The 23,797-nt window shown below is 39.7% G+C and overlaps 1 protein-coding gene across 4 annotated transcripts in view; it reads right to left on the reverse strand.

Annotated features, from left to right (window-relative positions):
* Positions 1 to 23,797, reverse strand: part of LOC130168178 (cell adhesion molecule 2-like) — a 145,656-nt gene that overhangs the window by 9,729 nt on the left and 112,130 nt on the right. For all 4 annotated transcript variants that reach the window (XM_056374824.1, XM_056374822.1, XM_056374825.1 and 1 more), the window contains 4 exons: positions 19,254 to 19,403; positions 9,588 to 9,740; positions 8,646 to 8,783; positions 199 to 357 (listed from right to left, as the gene is read on the reverse strand). In XM_056374824.1, the coding sequence (XP_056230799.1) occupies positions 199 to 357; positions 8,646 to 8,783; positions 9,588 to 9,740; positions 19,254 to 19,403 (600 nt within the window). The remainder of the gene's footprint in view (positions 1 to 198; positions 358 to 8,645; positions 8,784 to 9,587; positions 9,741 to 19,253; positions 19,404 to 23,797) is intronic.

Consider the following 23,797-nt stretch of genomic DNA (forward strand, 5'->3'; position numbering starts at 1 on the left):
TGGGCAACTCTTAGCTCTAGCCCATATCCCTGTTCTGCTTTGATACTAATCCCTTACCTGCAAACTAATCCTACACTAATCCTGAGCAAATGCAAAGCTAAACCTGCAGACATAAATGTAATCTCAATCCTTGTATTTCTTCTCAATACTAATCTTATACCTAATCCAGCTTTGTGGGGTGTGTATGACTGCACTCACAGTGGACCTCCAGGACCTCAGTTGTCATGTAGGGGTTGGACAGAGACACATGCTCCACGCTGCAGGTGTAGGCGACGCCGTCGTCCCGTTTGTCCACCTGGAACTGGACGCTACTCCTCACTGTGAATGATTTTCCTGTGGCATTCACCTCCTTGGTGCCTGCAGAGAGACAGGAGATGAACAAGGGTGAAATGAACTTGTGAATTGCAAATGTTACAGGGGAACGGTTCTGGCTTTTGTGCAAGGTCTTCATACAAAAAAAAAGAAAAAGAAAAAAGTGCTTGAAAAAGAAAATGAGAAAAACTGAAATCTGCTTGTATGTTAACTAAAAAAGAAAGAAAGATGAAATTTTATTTCAGTTTTATTTTTTTGCTTTTCTGACATAGACAGCTGCAGTGCTGTTGTTGTTGTTGTTGTTGTTGTTTTTCTCTGCCTTTCCTTTGAGGGAGAGAATCCTTGGCCTTTGAAAGTCAAGTCAAAGTAGAACGAATAGTGAGGGGAGAGCAGGATGAGCGTTGACTCGGTTGGTTGGGTGTGTTTGCTCCTCCAGGACCATCTCTCAAACATTCTAGTCAACACAAACAGGCACACACTCCCCCCCCCCCCCCGGCAGTGTGAGGTGGATTTTCCATAGTTGTAGTCACACCTTTGCTTTCTTTCCTCTCCTTTGTCTCAGTTTCATGCCCAAACATTTACCCTTTACACAGCTTCAGATCTTGATCTGTTTGTTTTCCCCTGCCATGTAATTTTGTCTTCATTTAGATGCCTCTTAACTCATAACTGGAAGCATTTCTTTGTAGTTTTCCGCTGCTCTCCTGTCAACACTTTGTGTGGCAGCATCACTTTTCTATGGAAACAGCTCCACGAGGCAACTGCACCTGAGCGATGCGAATAGGACGAAGGCATTAACTGACGGAGGACTTTTCACTGGAGATGCTAAACTCCTCAACCCCTTCACATCCTCCTCTGTGCTGCCACCCCACCCCCCCCCCCCTCTCCCTTTCCCTGGACTTTCTGCGCTTACAGTGAAAAACCTGAGCCAATCAATACATATGCATGTACTCACTCCCCTCCTTCACTCACAAACGCACACGCACCACATGGATTGTTCAATCACTTGGTCTATTAAATACTAAAAGCCCTTTGCAATGAAATCCAGATCACCCATATCATTATCATTTTGGGCTGATCTGTTCCATTTGTTCCACTCCACTGAATCTCTTTGATTTTGTCATGTGCAAGGGGATTAATATTTTATTGGACCTTCCAGTGGAGGAACTATTACTACTATGACTGCTATAACTACAGTCCTACTACTATTACTGCTACTGTTACTACATGTATTCTTCTTCTTACCTTCCAGATTAAATAACAGCTCTTTAATACAGTGATTGAAGGGTATTGATTTTTCATGAAATGGTTTGACTAAATCCTAATACATTGTGAAGTACAGATGATCAATTATTGGTGTTTGTTTAATTCTGGTCTGTTAAAGTAACCAAACTTTATCTCAAAAGAAAAAAAAAGGAACATTAACTTTTCATTTAGTCTTTCATTTCATTTCTCTTGTAAGTAAGAAAGTTCTATTATATGTGCTTAATTAGTAATTTATTAATTTTATTACAGAGCTGGCAGTTTGAAAATCTGATTATGTAAGTTATATGAAATTGTATTTTCCACTTTTGTGCTTTTTAGAAAATGTTGAAAGCATGTGCGCCATTCTGGTTTTATTATTCCTGATTCACTGATGTCTTTTGTTTGCATGACACACACACACACACACACACACACACACACACACACACACACACACACACACACTCACACACACACACACACACACACACACACACACACACACAGACCAAACGTCACACTTTCAGAACTAAAATTACTAACAGCAAGAAGAAGACAAAGAAGAAGATAGCTACAAGAGAAGGAGTACGAAAAAAAAAATCCAACTTCTCCACCCTCCAGGACACCAGACTCTTATTGAGTAATGCATCTCAAATGAGAATATTTGAAAAAAAAAAAAAGTACTTCAAATATCAGATATCCTTTGAGCAAATAGGAAAGTCAGGGGCCTTGCATTTGAGAGTCAAAGGCCTTGCATTTTTGCCCTGAAGTACATAAGGGGGATAGGAAGTGCCTCTGTGGTGTCAAACCAAATCTCTCCAGCTTCTCCTCTCATTCGTCAAGTTGCCTGCAGCATCAGAGCTACCATAGAGAAGCTGTCAGTCTGTTTCAAGGCGGCTGCTAGCATCGCCACAGAGCATGCAGAGGCAGCTTTCGTAAGAGTGGGAATATGCCCAGGTGAATCTGCTTAGACCCATAGCCCCAACAAGTAAGCAGATGTGCATCCAGGCAACTGGTGGGGGCAACTCCTGGAATCACCAGCACAGAGTGTGTTTTACCAAAAAGACGAGCCTCATGGAAGGATTTGTTTTTTTTTTAAAATCTAAGTGCAGGTCTAATAAGGGTAATACCAGAGTTTGTCAGGTATAGCTCCCTAAGATGATTTTCTTGTTTCATATTCATTGGGTAAAGTTGTCTTCAGCCTTGAAGAAATAAGTGCACAACGATTTGAGCCTCTGCTTATTTCATGATGGCATCAGAGGCGTTTCTCTAATAGCAGAACTTGCTGCTCGGCACAGTTTGCATCCCACTGCCTGCTGATCAATAATTACACAGTGTTTTGAGAATTTCATTTTGTTTTTTTCTGAAATTCCGTGACCTAATTTCTCCATTAATTTGCTGTTGAAAGCCCTTCAAATATAAAGTCACATTCACAAAAAACAATCTTTGCCTCATTTAACAGTAGTTAGGGTCTTTAATTTTACATTGGTACTTGATATCCTTCATTAACAATCTCGCTCATTTAGTATTTTGGTGTTTGGCAGTTGGAGGGTAAAGAGGCTTCAGGGACACAGCAGTTAATTTTCTATCAGTTTAAATTTGGTCCAGGGTAGTACAATCCTTTAGTACATTATGGTCAGTATGTACATTACATTAGTTCACAAACTAATATACAACACCCTATAACTAATATACAACACTGACACTCATCTGCACGCATTTTCCATGATACTGTATTGTTCGATATTAATTACACTTTGATTACATGTTTGTCACATATTTTTTTCAATTTTATTATTTAATTGTAACAGCTGTTTATAATGTCTTCTTGGTTTATTCCCCAGACACTTTTATATTTTTGTATTTACTTAAACTAAATATCAACGTATTTACAACACACGAACAGATATTACAACTTGCTATTTGCTATAAATAATAATGAAATGAAGAGCTCATAAAAAATGCTCTGGCTTCAAAACAATACAAACAACAATATTTTCTGTTACAGCAGATGATTAGACCAGCACAGGTTTGCACATATTGGTACTATTCTCCCAGCACACACACACACACACACACCCACACACACACCCACACACAATGGGCTGAGCAGTCCAGCCAGGAAACACTGTGTCAAAGTAATGGTCTCTAATTGTTGTTGTCATTTAGGATATCTGTAAACATTATTACATATGGCTGCAAATGTGAAATCACCATCTAATAAAATCAGAGCAAAGATGTGCACTAGCTCAAGTCCCTCTTTACATAAAGCAGATGATGCTGGGACGTTGTTTCTGTTGTGAAGCTGCACAAGATCAATGAAAACAAGCAGGAGCTGAAAATGTTTTATCTCAGATCTTCTACAACCCTCTATAACTCCCCCCATAGCTTCTAGGCCCTTTAATGTTATTGGTTTAAATGTTTTGGGTTTTTTTTAAATCATTTTTAAACTAAATTCTAAAGAGGTAAACAGATTATTTTGCACTAAAGTTGGACGTGCTGTGGAAAAGTGAGGGTCTAAAAATAGCTCAAAACCATCTAAGGCAATAAATGTGAGAAAACACTTGGAAGTCCTAAAACATATGCTGGTACAGTATGTTCCTGTAATGTGGCTCGGTTGTAAATTTCTCAGATATTCTTTAGAAAAATATCTCCATTATTTAAAAGCTCAGAGATAAAGGCTAAGCAAATGGGCTATGGAAAATATCATGAGCCACAGGGTTGTGTTTTTAAGAGTTAAGTAAGCAGATGCTAGACTCATAATGTGAAAAAAGTCACGGTTAAATATGAGCAGAAACACATAGCTCATCCCTGCTGCGGCTGATAACAACAGGTATTTAATACAACAAACGCGTCATAGTTGCATGAATGACAGTTGATCTAATTTTGGATCATGGTGTTGATGAAGATGAAAATATAGAACCTGAAGAAGAAAAGTGAAAGAAGGGAATTCTCTAAGAAATAGGTCATAAATAGGAAAATCAACAGATGATGAAGAGGAACCTGCTCACGATCACATACTGGATCTCATGTCCATGAGAAAACACCCAAATACCCACACAGCTACAGCCACAGCTACAGGAGGGAAAAACAAAGAACCCCCGCCAATTATTTTACAATTAAAGTGGAGATTTATCAAGTTGAAAGGGGTTGTTCATGTTGCAGCGTTGTTAAACATACAACAATTTGTTAAAAAGATGTTGCCTAAACTATAAACCTTACAACAATGTTTTTATTTGAATTATGTCTTAACTACGGCACACACAGGTTTCCCTGGTGCTGGCGCTATTTAATTAAAAGATAGCGGTTACACTTCAACTAAATAAGACCTATGACCTTTTGAACAATAAATTCCATGTACATGTACAAGGCTTTTTATATTCAGTAGGAGTTGTTGCTTTAATGATTTAATGCAAAGTTGGTATAAAATCAGAGAACAGAGACACAAAGATTCAAAGACATTTCAGACACGATGTGAAGGCCAGACGTTGTCTGATGACATGATTCACTGATTTGCATATGAAAAGATTTACTAAAGCCCCCGGCTCTTCCCTACAGTAGATGCTGTGTATGGGACACAGCGATCATCAGAAATCTTTAGATTAGAGAAGCATGTAGTGCAAACATGAATCAGCTGCTCCGATGTGTTTCCAGATTCTTTGGTAGTAAACACGTCTTTATGTGTTTTACCGCTGATTAGAGAAAGTTCCTACATTTGTTGCTGTTCACGTTTGACAATTAAAGTTGCAACAAAGTCAACATGTTGGGAATACTTGATGTGAGAAATCAGCAAAGAGCAGGGAGTAAACCCTGTAAGGGTGAAGTATTGTTGCAAATAAAAATGAAGGTTTGTGATCATTTATCTTTGCTCTGCTTGATCTTAAGGAATAGGCTGGGAGCACACATTATTATTATTATTATTTTTTTATTATTATTATTTGTTAATGATCTAGATTCAAAAGGCTTGATATCTTGCTTGAACTCTGAATGGAGCCGTTGTGTATTTGAATGTGTAACTGTGAAGGGAATATTGGGACACCTTCTTTTTCTTTGTGATTTAAACTTCATGATTCATTTTCTTCTCGTTTATTACTTTTGACATCACATCCGTATCGAACATCAGTAGACAGAAATAACGACACAGTTTTTATTTCATATATCATCCTCGTGGTTTATTCAGTAGGTTTTTGGCAGCGCATTCGTTTCTATTTGTAGTGCGCACATGTACAGTGACACTTTAGTTTGTCTGTAGTTAAGTTTGCCTTAAGTTGTTCTAATTGCTGTTTCTTTAAGCTACAATAAACACATCTTTTCAGGCCTGTGTGTCACTTTTGTCTCTGTTCAGTCACTTCGCTCTGTTCAGTTACAGTCACATTCTGCTAAGTTAATGTTACCCGAGTCTACTTCTGTTTACATGACCTCTTTTATGGGTCAAGAACTTTGTCGCATATTTTGTAAATCGTTGTCTTCTTCATTTTGAATAAATAAACACTTTCTATTTTTGAAAACCTACCTTTGACTCCTGATGCCTGCCGGCTCTGTCCCTTTCTAACACATTGGCCACTTTATGTATGGAAAGGGAGCGAGAGTGGGTGGATTTTTTTTTCCTCAATAGATTACACTTTGAAGCCCGGCTGTCATTCAGTGACACAAGTAATTTGTATGGCTCTATACTCTGCAAACAAATTATTTGACACACGATGACAGTTGCATTTTGAGGTCTGTAATACGGTGTGCTTCTAATATAAATTGTTGAAAAACAAATCATCAGAGCATGAAATAAATATGACATGTTTTTGCTATTACACCTGCTGTCGTCTTGGAGCTTTGTAGACTGGTCCCCCAGTGGGGATAGATTTGACTGACAGCAGACACTGGCGGCAATGATCCACCACACAAGAATCCATGGCAAAACATGCTGCTCCCAGCACATTCACGCTAAAGAAAGCTTTAAAGCAGCACCTACAAAAGACCTGGATCCAGAGCACTGATTGACATTCCTCCTCTTTGACACTTTGACATGGAAATGAAGTTTTTAAGTCGAGCCCCCCAGTCTCTGCTTTGTTCTTTATCTCTCTTTGACTTGGGGATGCATCATACCAGGTCTGTTTGCCCAGGCGGCTTCATAAAACCCACCATACACAGGTAAAACTAATAAAAGAACATTTGTATACAAGACACCAGTTTGAGGCAGACTTGGAGTACATGATCTTTTTTTTAGAGATATGCAATTCACACAACACACATCAATGTCATTTCATACATGGAATATTAATGTAGGGGAATCACTGTTTTGTTTTAATTTTTCCTGCTGACCTGGGAATGGGATGAAGGTATTACATCTTTATTGATATCCACAAAATATAAAAGTTGTGTAAGATGTTATCACCTCTTGAACTGTTTATATTTTGGCATTTGGTGTCGGTGCATATGTCCATGTTAAGAATATAAAGTTTTGAGCTTTAAAGATGTATTTTAAAGTACATCTCATGCTATAAAGGCAAAAAAAAAAAAAAATTCCAAGATCATCTTGGTGCCTCTTGAGATGGACAGAAAGTCTGGTTGTGATGCTGTGTGCCACCTCTCCACTGGCCTTTCAGGAATCTACGTGCATGTCATTTCAACAAGAAAACTTCATATCCCAGCCGCTCTCCCATCAATCATCATGCCATGTTGGGCAGACACAGACAGAACCACCAAGAAAAAGCTCTCTGGTGCAAATCTTCAATAAAGAGCAACTGTCACACTGAGTCTCCGCAGCAGGCTCCATTACATTAAAGAGCTCCACACAGCTTACCTCTGCCATCAAATTGAGGAAAAACATTCCATTCCTATTTTTTAATGTTTTGTCTTTTTTTGTGCTTTTTTTTTTTTTTTTTTTTTTTAAACAGAAATAAGAAGGTGATAAAAGCTATAAAAATACAAAGTGTAGAGCTTCAGACAGTCTGGAAAGAGGTATACAAGAAAGTGAAAGCTTGTGCGGCGCGCTGTGTGAAACCACAGAAAACTTCTGCTGGTTTACTGCGATCAGCACACATTACATTGCACCATCTGCTGCCTAATGCATTGTTTCTGTCAGTGCTTTTTTTTTTTTTTTCTCAGTCCGGGCGAAGCGAGTTATGTGGCCTTTCTGAGTTTGCATTCCTGTGCATTCTTGTATCCTCCTCGACTCATGTGACTAATCTAATCGCTGCCCTACAAATAAAAAAAAATAAAGCGCTCAGTTGGAACCGCCTGGGGATACGATGGATGGTTACATGGCTGACAGGAACGAATGGGAAGCCCAGCAAGATCGACTCATCACATGCAAACGGCACTGAGGTCTGCGTGGAATTTCTAACCGTGAGATAAACTAACACCTGTAAATCTCTTGAAATGGAAGTGATGCACATGGTCTCGATCAATCTGATTCTCCGGCATAACAAACTTTAACGGTAAGTCAGTTCACTAATGAGTCAATTACTCGATTAACAGATAATGAATTGACAAAATTTGATAATAAATTAGCTGTAAGTAATTCTGTTTAATGAAAAATGTAAACATTTGCTGGTTCTAGCTTCTAAAATGTGAGAATTTGATGCTGTTCTCTGTTTTATTTAATTGTAAATTGAATATATTTTTGGCTGTTAGTTTGGCTGACAAAACAAACTTGCGTAAGCCCTAAACCTGACGTCCTCATTCTTGATCATCACCTTCAGATCAATTAGATCAACCAGCTGAGTACATCATTACTTTAGAGGCACTAACAGTGAGAATTGAATGGCGTGCAGAACTTGTCTTTGATGTACACTGTATAATTAGAAGCAATAAGAGGCACTCCTATATGTCGTTGGGCTTGGTCAGGTAGTGAAATGTGGACGGCTCCGGCATAGTCCAGCAATATCTGGACGGCTCCCAACAACAGCAGCAACACTGGCAGTGAGCCAGTCGAATCATGGCACCACTAAACCCCGGCCAGTAGAACAATTGCATGAGTATGAGCACAAAAGGAATGCAGCAGCTGAATGACTTGACAGTAATGATGTCTCCAATAGGGTACAAGTGGTAACAGAGGGTACAATGCTCTGTGAAAACCCACACCACATGCTTACCTTGGACCTCCTTGTCATTTCGGAACCACCGGATGTTGGCGGCTGGTTTGCTGCCTGATGTGGTGCATGTCAGGGTGATTACATCCCCCTCTGTGGCAGGCTTGGTGAATCCTGTGATCTCCGGCCGTCCTGGTACTCCTGTTGTGCGTGAAATTACAATTATAAACAACACACTGAATAAATAATGTATATGAGGAGTTGAGGAATAACCCAGTGAGCTACAGATCCTGTATTCCTCTGACAATAAATAATGATGTGCTCATTGAGAGAATTCACTTTAAGATATTTGTGCCTTCTTCTCTCAGTGGCAACATCAAATTGAACATTGGCTGTTTATCTTTTCCAGTTTGTTTTTCTCAGACAGGACAAAAAGGAATGACAAACGAAAATCACAACAATGAAAAATAACCAACAAAAAACAAATTAATAGGAATTCTATAAAGATAATGTTGGCTCACAATAAATGGGAAAATGAATATAAAAGTCTGTGGTTTATCAAATGAAGTTAAAATCAAATTACCTAAAATCTCTCCTCCAGGATTACTGTGCCTACTTCCTGTCTTCCTGTCTGGCTGTGAGATTCTTGACTAAGGTCATTTTACAGAAATGCAAGTCTTAATAAGTGTACTGTAAGTGCTGACAGAGTGTGGGTGTTGACTTTTGACTTTTAACTTGAGTGAGTTTGTTGTGGCTGTCCTGCTTGGCAGAAAATTAAATATAGTAACACTACTGGCTTGCAAGCTCGACTGTCAACCTTTATTCTAGTAGAAAAGGGTAAAACATAATGCAGAGATGGTATTTTCCTACAAACTAACAAGTGCCCAGTGAAGAAAAACAACAGCCTATAATTCAAAAATGTGCAGGTATTCATGCTGTCAGAATGTGAGGAATTAGCCACAAGTAATTGGCCTGTGGAGACTGGGCCAAAACAGATGTGCTCACCCAGAACAGTGAGGAAGGCCTTGGTGGTCTTGACAGGCATGGTGAAGAGCGAGCAGGTGTACTGGCCCTCATCTGACAGGCTGACGTCACTAATTCTGATGGTGAGCTCCTGCCATGAGGCTCGCACCAGCTCGATTCTGTGGTCTCTCAGAGCTGCATGAGGAAGGAGGACACAGAGAGCACTGAAAATAAAGACATCCATTAATGGGCAAATTCAGCGACAGCAGTTAACCTGTGGCAGTACCATGTGTAATTCAGATGACCTTTAGCAAAACAACGCTAAATACACTGTGCTTTCAGTTATTCCAAATAGTTGTCGAATGCAGCATTCACACACAGTGGCCAGTGGTTTGAAACATTTTCTTGACATTTGCATTCTGGGCTGACAGTCTTATTCACAGACACTGAGAATACATAAGGTATCAGCAGGATGCACTGGAGCGGAGCAGCAGAAAAAACTTGCAGTCCTAGATTACAATATTTATTTTGGTAATCACTTACATTCCAGGTATTGATTTACATTCACTTTAACAGTCTCAGCAACTGGCTCTGCCTGTGGCATTTCTCACTTTGAACATTGATACAAAAGCCTAACCTTGGCCAGACAGAGAACCTCTTAGCCTAAAGTTAGAGTCAAAAAGACATTATTTTACGAACAAAGGAGGAGCAATAATTCAATGTACTGTTTATTAATTGTCAGTGGTATTGTATCGGGAAAATCATAATATTGTTTTACAAATTTCTGTTGTCGCAGTTAATGATTTTAAGCAAACTGTAATGTAAAGCTAAGAAATGTAATGTAATGCATAAGCATGGAACAAATTTTACTACACTGAACCTCAATTTGATTTACTATTCTATTCTTTCATATATCTCCTGTATCTTGATGTGCATTAATATTGTGATATTGATTTCAACCAAATCACCCAGCCCTAGTAGAGAGCTATAAAAAAATAAAATAAAATAAAAATACTGATAACAAATAGCTTCTGGACAGTACAAGATTCATGATACAATAACATCACAATGAGAATTCTTAAAACACAGCTTGAAATAAAACCTTATTTTCTTAAGATACTGTGCACCTTCACCGCTGCTCATTCTGATGTGAATAAACCCTCATAAACCAGGGAAAACCATGGAGCTAGGTTGAAAAAGGTCATCTTGCACCTGTCATCTCTTATACAATTTCAAATTCTGAATCACCTGTTCCTACAAGCGACCAACCACAGAGGGCAGGAATGAAAGTGCTCTTCATTGAATAAATTACACATTCTTAATCCTTAGTCCCTTTAGGCCTGGCCAGCTCCCTCCATGGACACTCTTTCATCTGAGGTAATTTGAACTCTATTGGATTGTACAACCAAGGCAAATCTGGCAAAATGCTACAGCGAAGGTGTGAATTAGGATTTTAATTATCGTGGCCAATGTAAAGTGGCGTCCTATCAGATAAAGAAGACATCTCTATGAAAAATCATTAATCACCGGCTCCACTCCCTGTTGATTTTAGCGATAAACACACACAGCAGACACGCGACACACAATTGAATTAGATTGGCTGAAATGGTTGTTAGATTTACACAGACATAGGTCATTATCAACAACGCTGTTCTTCAGCTTCAATTACACCATATCGTTTGATGATCATTATCGTATAATCACACGCATGCTAAAAAGGAAAAAAAAAAAAAGATTGGCTATAAAGATATTGATGGCCCTAAGAAGTTTCTTATTAGAGACTCTTTGTTATCCAAGAATAAAGTGTAGCGTAAATAAAAACAATCTTCAAGCCAGAATTAAAATTTAATAACAAGCTGTGCCATCAGAGAACCAGCTTATTATGTGCTATGGGGCTTAATACAAACATTTGATAGTCTGACTGTAGCAAACCACATCCTGAAACAAAGCTGCCTGATGTTCTTTGTAGTTCAGCATCCTCACTACAGAGCTTGAAAATGCCCAGAGGCTCAGGCAGAAAGCAGTGAACGCTTTGGTAGATGGATGCATTGGAGAGGTGATGGGGTCTAAGCAAACATTGTACAGGAACTCAAAAGATATGAAAGTACAGGCTGAGAGGATCAAAGCTTTGGACAAGATGACATACTGTACTTCCCCTGGCCCATATCCCTCTATCTCTGCAACGCACAGAGGAAAGACGTGGACAAACAGACCGACTTCACTTCTTCTTCTTAACCACCTGTTCCTCGAAGCACAAACACCTCAGAGATACTGATAAATGGTATGACTGTTTCCTAAAAAGGGATCTGTTGAGGCAAAACCGACATCCTTTGGTTAAAGTGGTATTCCACTTGAAATCTGTTGGTATAAAAAGTGAAAGAGAAAAAGGTTTGCTCCAGCAGCTGTGATCAGCTTGAGCTTATGTCTGTTGTAATAAATTTAATGTTGACAAGATGAGTCTCTGACAGAAAAAAAGTCTTTAAAATGACCATGAAAACTTCCCAAACTACTACAAAATAATGCACTGACAAAATATGGCTGCCGCTCCACTGTAGCATGTTCAGTCATATTTCAACAAAATTATGACACACTGAAAATATGGATGGATGGTAGACAAGGGAATTATACTGTAGGAGTGTTTTTGGAAAGTTCTTTAGACTTGGTCCTTCGGGGAAACTTATTGTCATTGGAATCCAGTGAAACTAACAATAAAGCCGAAGACAGCTGCTGTTCCACTGAAGTGACCAAGTTTAAAAAGCCTTTTAACACTGTCTGATACTCAATAGATGTGGAGTATGAGTTTAAATACCAAACAGTGGCCAGATACAGTACAGACCACTAAAGATTTCAAGTGACATTTAAAGTACCCAATAGGCTACACCTCATTTCATCTACTGAACAATATCACATTAACATCATAACAGAATTAAATCTAAATGTCAGTAGCTGAAATACTGATTCAGATAGTTTGAAGTAGACGCTGAGAAACAACTTACAGTTGAACAAAAGATGGACTTGAATGATGCATTTTTGTTAGATAGCCACTGGCACTAGAAAGCATGTGAGTCAATGACATATTGATAGAATGAGATGTACAAAGGTTTGAATAACCCAAAGACAAGTGTTATCTATTACTCAAACAGCATATGGCCAGGAAACCATACTACTAGAATCCAATTCAGGCTAGAGGCCCAGATTGTGAGCAGATCCGTCACAATCAGACCCAAATGCCAGTGGCTGACAAAGCTTTTTTCCAGGTGCTTTAGGAAATCAATGTGATGAAAAGGTTCATTTCCCCCAAACCCTAGATAGGTCCTGTGCTGTTCATTCTGCTTAGGAGGAAGCATAAATCTGCACCCTGACCTTGTGTATGCTACAGCCTTGCAGCATGGCAGCTTAATGCGCAGTACATCTCCTGTGATGGAGGCCTTACCAAGGCTGTCTCAAATCAGTAAAACTGACACCCCGGTTCCCCCTCAGGGCAAGGGATACTGTTGCCATGGCCCTTTGATGCAAAGTAATGTTTGTCTTGTTTCCCTGACAGTCCTTTGCTCCACCGACTATGTCAGTAGAGGACCAATCTGAGGTCTCCTGAGAAAACTGTGGTTTGTCACTTTCAGTTTGAACAACCTCGGCCAATTTTGCTCAAAGTTGCTTGAATGTACTATATAAGAACCTGTTTCAGCATGTGAAACAGTTGTTAAAAAGCCTCACTACAATATGGTGCACTGTTTTGATGTGTAAGAGATGAGCTGCCAGTCTGGTTGGTAGCTACATTAGCTCTGTCCTCCGATAAAACTGGAAGCAGAGGAACTGGAAGTGCACTTATCACATGGCATTCACTTCTGCACTCCACTGAGCAGCAGACAGATGTTAACCAATGTTTCGCATCCAAAACGATGAAGTATCTCCTGACAATCCAGATAGAGAAGGACATTTTACATCTATCCATTAGTCTTGGAAACAAGCCGATGGCTCTCGGGTTCAGCCAAAATGTGTTACATCCGCAACACTGAATGTCCCCATTTGGCCATTTTTGCATGGCCTGTAACCACTTTGAGCCAGTCCTGGAATGTGAAAGCACTAGCTGTCCTTCAGCAAGAACACAGGGCCCTGGCGCACCCCCACGCTCTCCAGCCAGGGGCTCCACTCTTTGCAATTAGAGTGTGTTTGCTGCTGGCTGTGCTCGCTCAGTGACTGTGTGGGCGATTCTGGACGTGTTCCAGGGCTGGTGGTGCAGGCAGGGGGCTCTTTCCCACCACACATGTGGCTGCAATTAAGAGAAGGAAAGGGCCTTGTTCCAGAGGGCCATTGTTACTGCCCGCACTCTAAGAGATCCCACAGAGCAGATGCTCCTCAAATTGGACTCATTTTCAGCGCTTGAAGGCGGGAAGGAAAGAAGAAGGAATTCTCCCAGCAGCTATGCTATGTCCTCTCTTCAAGTGGTGAATAATGTGACTGAATATATTTTTGTCCATCCATTTTCCAGCCCACTGACATAAGCTTGATTGTACACTGTGGGATTTTTTTTTTTTCTGCCTTTGAGTCCCTTTCTTTCATTTAAATTCTCTAAATTAAATTTTTATTAAAACAAGTGCCAGTGGGGTTACATAATTCTGTTGGTTTACAATGTGGTTTTACCCATTCCAGGGGTTGTAAATATATATTACAGTACCACCACATAACAACGACAAAAAGAAGCTAGACATTTTTCAGGTGGGTGTTAAATTTCTACAGGAATTTAAATACAACATATGCTTCATTATTCTAAATAGCTAATATACATTATACATGAGAGTGCAGTGTGACACAGAGCTCAGTATAGCACAAGAGCAGCTCTTCACATTAGCAATAATATCTAAGTGTATAGCGCCATAATGGTGGACTCACATTTTAGTGACGCTGGAGGTAACCCAGTAAACTTAAAACTCCATTAGTCCCTGGAGAAAGACATTAGCTGTGGCCGTGAGACCGTTTCTACATTTTTTTTTCTTTACCTGTATAAACAGTCACTGTAAAGTTAACAAAACACTTGTGGCCTGTGAAATTTTCCTCAGCATCACGTCAATGAGAGATTTCTCAAGATATTTGAAGACAATGTTGGAAAGCATCACCTGTCACATCCATTAATGAAATAAAGTTCATGTTAAGTTTCCCTCCTCCACAGTTTCATATTTTTCTTTTCCAGTCTCAATTATTTGTTTACATATATATATGGATTTTTTTCTTTTCTCATCTTGCGCTTTAACTGATATATAATAATGATTATAATAATAACAATAATAATAATAATTATAATATTAAATATTATTTGTGTTTTCAAACAGAGGACAGATTTACTCTGGGACCTGAGCTGAGGTAAATGTCCACTATACTCGCTTTCAACGGACCAACCATCAAATGTTGTGTGTTTACTGGAATGGACGTTTAACTGTGCTTTCATTGGTGCTCACTCTGGTAATTGCATCCTTGGTAATTATCCTTCATTCTCTCAAGCTAATGAATGTTTTAATGCTCACATTAGAGCATTCATTTAGCACATAACAGCATTTTGATTACTACAAGCCAATTAAGATCAATTTTGCTTTGTGACCTTTATGATCCAGGCTGAATGCCCCAATTAAATGTCATGAATGATGAACCACAAACTTCTGAGAGATGAAATTGAGATGAGGAGAATTCAACACAGCATATACGTATATGCTATATACAGTACATGCATGTGCTACAAGAACATACTGTGGATCAAATGAGCAATTTGTTATCCGCCTTTGACATGCAAACTGCAGTAGCGCCCCATTAATTGCATTATTCATATTCACCGTATCTGACAAAAGATTCTGTTTCCATCCTGCATGTGTCAGAAATGTCATTACCATTCTCTGCAGCATCCCTACTTAGGTTTTATCCTTTTCCCACAGAAGCCGAAAGTGAAGTAAATCATAATGAAGACAGCAAAGGACGGCTCTGTTCTCGTTTGTCCTGCTCGGTAGTAATAATTCATAACCCCGGCAACATATAAAAGGGATAATTCCACAAAAGACATATGGTCCAAATCGATTTCTTCATCGTGGAACCCCACCACAGAGCCGCTCCCTTCAACAGTCCCCACTAATTGGCCTAATGTATGAATGATGTGTTGGCCTGGCTATTAAGCCGATCTGTCTCTGTTGGCTCAGGTCTGTGGCGGTAGTGCGTTGGAATCTGCATGTTGTCAAAGTGTAGTCTGAAGCCTCTGAGGTGGCAACAATCAACCAAGACTCAGATATACATAATGGATGAGGAGGAGCATGCCAGGGAGCCAGCTGGCATGATATAAGAAGAGGGCTGTGTTCAGCTTTAGACAAATGTGCAGAGACAGTCGAACCCATATGGATCGGCTTTGGGAATCCGGCAAGGTTAACACTTTCTTGGAGCTCCACGAGGTTTGACTGAGCCTGTTACGGGAGAGGATGAGATAGAGGCCCTTTTCATCGTTTACACTCTCACCAATGATACATTAAGCCACTGAGCTGTCACCTGCCCACTCTTTCCTTCCTACCGGCAACCACATCGCTTATCCTCCTTCCATGTCTGTGACGAGAAGTGACATTGCTGGGTAGACAGATTGTAGGTCATCAACTTGTTGGATGCGCTGCTCGGATTATGTTCGACCTGCCTACCTGAGGACCCCCAGTGGGTTTATAAACTAATAACGCTCAGTTATGATCCATATACTGCTGCATATTACAATCAAATTAACAGAAGGTTAATTGGAGTAGTCTTACCGTTAATGGAAACTGTCCTCACCAGAAACATGATGACATGGGTCATTTGTTCAAATGCTTCAAATGACCTCTGCTTATGGTTTTTGTGGCGAGGCAAAGAAAAGGCAGAAGTATTGTGACATTGTTATTGGGTGGGTCTGTTTCTTTTAACCATGACAATATGTTTAAGTGCATTTTGAAACTTAACCAAACCTTTACCACAGAGGTGGTGGATCAGAAAATGATGTTATAGAAGGCAAAGACAAACAACGTATTTTGTCATTTAATTACTATTTTGTCTGTATTTCCTTTACTGGCACTCATGTACGAATAATGTTTGATGCAAAAGATGCACTTTACACATGCTTGCTTGCTGGACGAGCTTAATGGTATTCAGTGTCTTTGAAATTCTGGAAAGACACAGAAATCCCTTTTCTCCTTGGATGTAATAGCTACTCTTTGGGGCTTTTTTCATATTCTCATTTGCCAGACCTGAATTAAAATGGAACAAATTATAGTTGGGGCAAAGATCAGATTTTGTCTTACTTTACCCAGCAGCTGTCAAACTCAATTGATATAATACGGAACTTCAGCTTTTTTTTTTTCCCTTTTCTTAAAGATGTTTCTCTTTACTCCACTGTAGCTGTTCAAAAGGATTTAAAAGGTCATTTTAATACTCTTTTTTTCTCCCTCACTATTTTATATCAAACTCAAAACACATCCAGACAAATGCCCTTATCTTTAATGTCAAGCTTGAGGAAAAGAGCGAGAGTAGATTTCAAAAAATGCCTCACAGAGCGTTTTGTCTAATTTAAGACAGACCAGCAGATGTATTTTTATCATCATTACTTGTATGTGTTGAGCATCCGGAATCACACATAAAAGCTGTAAAAGCTGAATTTCCTTGGGCTTACGCATGCCCAATGACAAACTACCTTTGTGCTGAGAGAGTGGAGGAAACTTGCATGTGCATCAAATGCTAACATATGGCCACGCTGTCATGGTCACCCAAGGGGAATATAGTGAGCAGAGAGGTGGACAAAAGACAACGGACAGATACAACAAGCACAGAGAAAATTCCAGATTTATATAAACAGCAGGTTTAAAAAAAAAAAAAAAGATAACAAAAAACCTTTACACTGGGAGCAAGAAAATGCAACATAGCTGCATTAATCGAATCTACTCAGTGACAGCAGTCTCTGACCAGCTGTTCATCAAAGGGGGAGAACAGCCTGCCTCAAGCTCAGCCAGTCTGCAGTTAGTTGTTGGACTGAAAGGTAGCATAAGGTTGAATCTAACATTTTTCACTGGCTCCTACAAGACGGCACAACAAACTGGAGAAGAAGGACAGTTGCAGCCCTCTGCCAAGCAATTAACTGGTGATTTGGCACAGCAGAGATTTCTTCCCAGGTGTCCCACCCTCTTCTTCGCATGAAGCTCATGTTGCTCCACGCCTCCCGTTTCTCCTGATGGCCTCACAGGCATCGTATTAGTTGTGCCAATAAAGCTTTTCATTTGGCTGTTTAAAAGGAGATGGAGAGGAAGTGTTCCCACACTTAGACCTGGCAACCTCTGCTGAGTGGACTACATTTATTTTGTCATCCGTATTGCTCAGGAAAAGGATTCTGTCATGCAATATAAATGGCTGCCTAAGAAGGGCAAAGTGGCTCGTGCATATTGTGCTCTCCAAGCTCCCCTTACATGTTTATACCAGCAGCACTTTAGATTTACAGGTGGATACAGGTTATTGCTTTTTATTAACATGAGATGAGACATGTGAAGAAAACACAGTAAACTGGCTTCATTTTAACCAAATGAAACAATCAAAAGATAAGAGTTAAATGATTTATCATGTGTTACATCTTTTCAGAGTACAAAGGAGTGAAGGTGAATTTTTCTTCTCATAGAGTCTGATGATTTCCAAAATTGGGTGTGCAAAATAAAATATTAAAACGCTACATCTATTGTACACCAGAGAATACAGAAAAATAACTATATAAAAAGATTGGTTTTGGCTCAATGACTTTTGCTTGAATTTTTAATCCTTGGGGCACATTCACACCATTTACACAAGAATATCTATTTAAGATTCAGTTAACTTTCGTTTAATTGTATTTGGAAGTAATTTCATCTAATAAAACACCTTAGACCTCATTACTAAATCCAATCACTTGCCAGGGAGAAAGTATTTCTTCAAACCAGACTGTGACTCTCATTCTGCTCGTTCACTCTGGCGTCTCTCTCTCCCATCAATTGTTATTCAAAGGGAAAGTTCATCTTCAATCACCGAACCAATGATATTGTATTAGCAGCTACAGCATAAATGAAATGGGTAATATGCTGTGAGAAACACTGAAAGATGAACACCCCCAACCCTTACAAGACCAGTCCACTGTTATACTCCCTTTCACCCCAATTCCAATTTATCAACTCCAGACTTTTGTCACCTTTAAATTGGATTTGGCTGGTGAGAGCACATTATAATTCATTCTGGCTCGGGTCTTGTTTCACGAGGTTGCAACAGTTCGCTTCCTTTTCAAAGTGACATCCAAACAGCTATACAAATGTAGGGCAGCTAAAATGCTAATTAAGCCCAATCATCTCACAATCCACAGGCGTTACTGTGTTGTAAACAACACTGTCAGTGTTGCATGATTACAGAAGTTCAATTCAAAAACAGTCTATTTCTGTTTAGTTTGTGCCCTGGGACATCAATGGAGACATAAATTCATTAAAAGTCTGCTTCGACATTACGGCTAATGCGTTTCCCTCATATCCTGTCTTTTTCCTGCATTTGGTAAAATTGTGTGCTCGCAGGCAGGCAGGCGGGGACAATTTTGTAGATTCCAAATTTGAAAAATTAATGAAGACGACTCCTGTGGTAATATAATCTGGCTCAGACATCTTTATCATATCTCATCATTTTATCATTACGGCCATTATCCTCGGGTATATTACTCACCTTTCTTGTCTCCAAAGAACAGGGTCTGTTGTGCAGGGTTTGACCACTGGAGGGAAGTGTTATCATTGTAATCCACACGACAGGTCATGTTGGCTGTGCCCCCCTCCACCACCGTCACATTCTGAGTAATGGGGAACTGACCTTGGCTACCTGTGGGGATTATGAGACAGAGTTTAAGGTCATGGCTGTGACATGAATAGAGTGCTGTTTTTGACTGGTTGGTACTGCCTTTTCATTGAATATACCATTCAGACCTGACACCTTTCAAAGTTAATGTTCTCTCATCAATTACATGAAATGTCTTCATTACATCACAGTAAACCAAAGATGGCTTAATGGGAGTCCGGTCGACATGGACTCCAGCCTTCGACAGCTGCAGGAGCCAGAAAACACTGGGTCTTTTTTTTTTTTTTTTTTTTACGGTGGAAACAATGGTAGGTTTTACCCTCCCAGAGTGCCTTCCTCACTGCCTTATTGCAGGGCCCTAATTGGTAGCATGGCCTAATTAGAGGTAGTCATGTTCTGCTGTAGAGTCTAGAGCTGCAGCTGGGTGGTAAATTGACACATAATCCTAGACACTGTGGGCCTTCGATCCGAGCGACTGCCTTGCCCTGAAACAGCCGCTCGTCACAGTGTGCAGAAGACATCCAAATGAGGCCTAATCACCCAGCCTTGCTGGATTTTACCTTCTTATTCCACATTTGTACTTGTCGTCTCAGCAAAGTCCCCTAATTACATTGCAGAAGCATTTCTATCCTGCCCGTGTTTTATTGAACTTTGCCAAGCTACAGAAACAGATGTCTAAAACCAATACTCTTTCGCAGGGGATTATGAGAAGACAATGTACAGGCTAATATAAGCCTGACCAGAATGGCCCCTTTAAGGATGACAGCAGTAAACAACAACTGCGTTAGAGCTCTTGAGTTCACGGGTGAAGCTGAATGTGCTGTGTTAGCCTGTGCGCGTTTCATTGTACAGAAGCTAATCTTTGTGCATGTTTTCTCTTGATTTCACAGGTCTGCTTTGGTTTCTACATGTAATGCGCCTGAATATGAAGGTGACATTGTCTCTGCCTCTCTCAGGTACAGTTCACCACAGGGACATTTCAGCTAAGGGAGCAGCTGTCTGCCTCATTAGTCCACCTCACATGGGGGGAGCAGAAGAGGCTGGGACTGCCAAAGGTCTGTGGACCTTCCTTGACCTCGATTGTCCTGATGGAGGCCACTGTCAACTGGAGGTGACGGTGAAGCTGACTAAAAATAGTAAATGGGAAAATGATTCAAACAGCACACATTATTTATCTGCTCACTGCACCCAATCACACAATATCACATCAGCAAATACGTCACCATTTCATTATGCCATCATAACAATAATTCAGATGCAGTTGGCTGGGTGTCAGGTAGTCCAGCAAAAGCAGCTATGCATGTCATTATATTAAAAAATGGAAATGGATGTGGATGCATTGTGTGTAGGGTACCATGTGGGGGTGTTTTTGTCAGTTCCAGCAAGTTTCAACTTTTTTTGTCACATCATCTACCCCACCATCTCTCCAGTATCTTTTTTTCTGTCTGTCTCCAGTGCTATTCACTATTCACAGAAATGCTATGGGAAAAAAAGTCAACTCCAAACAGTAATGAATATAACACTCAATCCCTTAGGTTGGGGGGTGTAGGATTGCTTTGGCAAAAACCTGTTGCTGACATTTCTTTTAATTATACCTGCGAGGCCAATAAAGGCTGTGCACATAATCAGAAATACAGTCACGTCGTGGGCGTTGTTTTCAAAGAAGTGTGAGTGCAGGTTTGGGTGTACTGCAGCTAACTGGGCTTCACCTAATACATTCATGAAATTCCACTGTCTTGACATTCTGTAGCAGTCTAGAGTGTGGCAAATGCTGTCCTTTCTGTGGAAACATAATCCCCAGTGCCAACTACAGGGTGTATTTCTTTTTCTTTTTTTTTCTCTTTTTTTTTTGAGATGGTGATTGGAGGACAGCTGGCTTTACTTCAACAGTACAATGCCAAACAATATTCTAGAAAGTCACTGAACCACAAACTGCTCCAAGGACGCGCCACTGTGCTGTCTGGCCCTGTGCACTGTCCTCCCTTTAAAGAAGCATATGTTCAGGTATGTGTGACAAGGAGGGATATTCCACAGTATATTTAATTAGTTCAAAAATGTTTGGAAGCAATTTAAATCTCAATAATAAGAGGGTTAAATATTTTGTAACAACCAGATAATATCTTGCCAAAAACAAAGTTAATATTGGTACAACTTTTGTTAAGCGTCTGTAATGGGGTTATGTTGGTCAAAAACATGAGGGCAATAATCAGAGTAATAATATGACAATAATGGGTTAAAGACCATGCACACACCATTGTGTTTGAACCTCTTCTAAAAACTGTGTGAGCATGTTGAGATTGTTTGATAGACATCTGTCTTCACCTATAGGCATTTATCACATTTTGTCACAGTAGAAAGAACACAGGTATAAATAACAAAATCAATGAGGGCTGAATTACACCGAGCTGCTTCATTTTCTGGGTTCTGCTGGCTCACTGTCACACTGTCATGGTTTTACTGGGACACTAGAACACAACGGCGCCGTTTTTAATGTTATTAGTATCACCTGTGCTTTTCCTGCCATGACAAGTCAAAACTGCTGCTTCTGTGTAAAAGGCCCATTAGTTTCGTCGTTCTTGTTAAGGTTAAAGGAGTTGCACCTTTTTCATTCTTTTTCTCATTTTTTAACTGAGGGAAACAAGACAAAACGTGGCATAATGGGTGATCGGACAGAGCTAACACAACACCACAAAATGTGCATTTGGTCATTTGGTACATACTAAGGTTCATAAAGCTTCAACGTCTAATTAGATTAAGCGACACCAACTCTGTGTGTGTGCCGGCTCGTTAAAAATTGGGCAGTCGATTGTTGATGTATCACCCCATTATTACCTTGTTATAACTGAGCTGTAATATAACCTGCTATAAAATGCTAAGATGCAATACAACATGTTTCATAAATGATAGAAAAAAGAAAAAAAAAAAAACAGCAAACCAAACAAATATTTGAAAACAAATTAAATAAAAGCCACAGCATATTGAGATTTGAACATTTCTAACTTAAACTGCACCAATTTTCACCAGGATTGCCTCATTTATCTACAACCAAAATTAAGATGTCAGAATAGAAAAAGATTATTATACACATTACACTCCACTACTCTGGGTAAAGGAAAGATACAATAAAAGCTTCCAGGTAAAGGCAAGTTAGAGTAGATCATGTTGAGCCATGGCTGTGTTTTCCCATAAAAGCGAACCCAGTGAAAGGGAACAAACAGTTCTGAGAGAAGTAATAGAGGTATGAAGGTTGCCTGCTCCACAGATGATCCAAGACGAGTCAGTGAAGTGCGGTGATGAAATGAGGAATAAACCTGCACTTTTGCAATATGCCTTAGGGGAGGACAGACCATCCCTTAAACACAAAGCATATCAGCGCTACAGGCTAAAGAACTTCAATACTGGGCCTTGCTCTATCCTTTTTCAAGTGCAACGATGTATTATAGTAAATGAGAGGGAGCTACTTATTTTCAGTCAAGGCCAGCAGCAGGTTGACAGCTTGCACATATTTACAGTAGACAGCATGCAACCTGCGTGCCATGACAGCAAATAGGTGAGGTGAGGATTGACTAACCTGAGATATCTTGATGAAAGTAGCTGGCACCCTCTGAAACATGAATACCATTAGCTGTTGCTTTTTTCATTCTGGCAACTCTCCCCCTTTATTCCATGAATATCATGAAGTGCTATAGTAAAAGAAAAAAATCAATATGTGATAAGTCACATTGCTGTTTCTCTCTCCAATCCTCCCTCTTTCCAATCCAGCCTCCCTACATGTTCTCAGAAGAGGAGTTTAAGATTAAAAACATGAAATGATGAACCCTGAACTGAAAACAAACAAATTTTTACAATATAATTGAACTTATTCAATTAAAACCCAAGCGTTTTATTGTTTTGTTTTTGTGTGTATGTGCTTTTAATCAAAACATTCCCAACACCAGCCTGCTTATGGGCCGAACCCTTAAAGCTATAATTGGTCCCTTGGCAGTGCTCTAGCCTTTCACAATATTTTTTATGACAGTCACATGGATGTGAGAGCTGCTGTTTTTTATTTATTTATTTTGAAAACAGTCACATGGATCTGAGAGCTGCTGTTTTATTTATTTTATTTTTTTTTTTTTGAAAAAAAAAAAAAAGAAACTGGCAATATCACTCTGAGCTGGGAGATTATGGTCCACATTCAGGTGGGCCACCAGCACACTGATCATCAGTCACAATGTCAGCACACACCAGATTAGTCAAGTTGTTTGCTGTGCTTCACACAGAATGCTGCTGACACATCTCTCCACCGTGACATTAACTTTCATACAGAATCAAGTGACACTGCCTCATGAATCAAATATTTACCTGCACGGCTGAAATGAGGTAGAAATGCAAATGGGGAGCGAGGATAGCATCTTTATTTCTAAACACAAATATTT

This window comes from Seriola aureovittata, chromosome 4, assembly GCF_021018895.1.
Source record: "Seriola aureovittata isolate HTS-2021-v1 ecotype China chromosome 4, ASM2101889v1, whole genome shotgun sequence".
NCBI lineage: Eukaryota > Metazoa > Chordata > Actinopteri > Carangiformes > Carangidae > Seriola > Seriola aureovittata.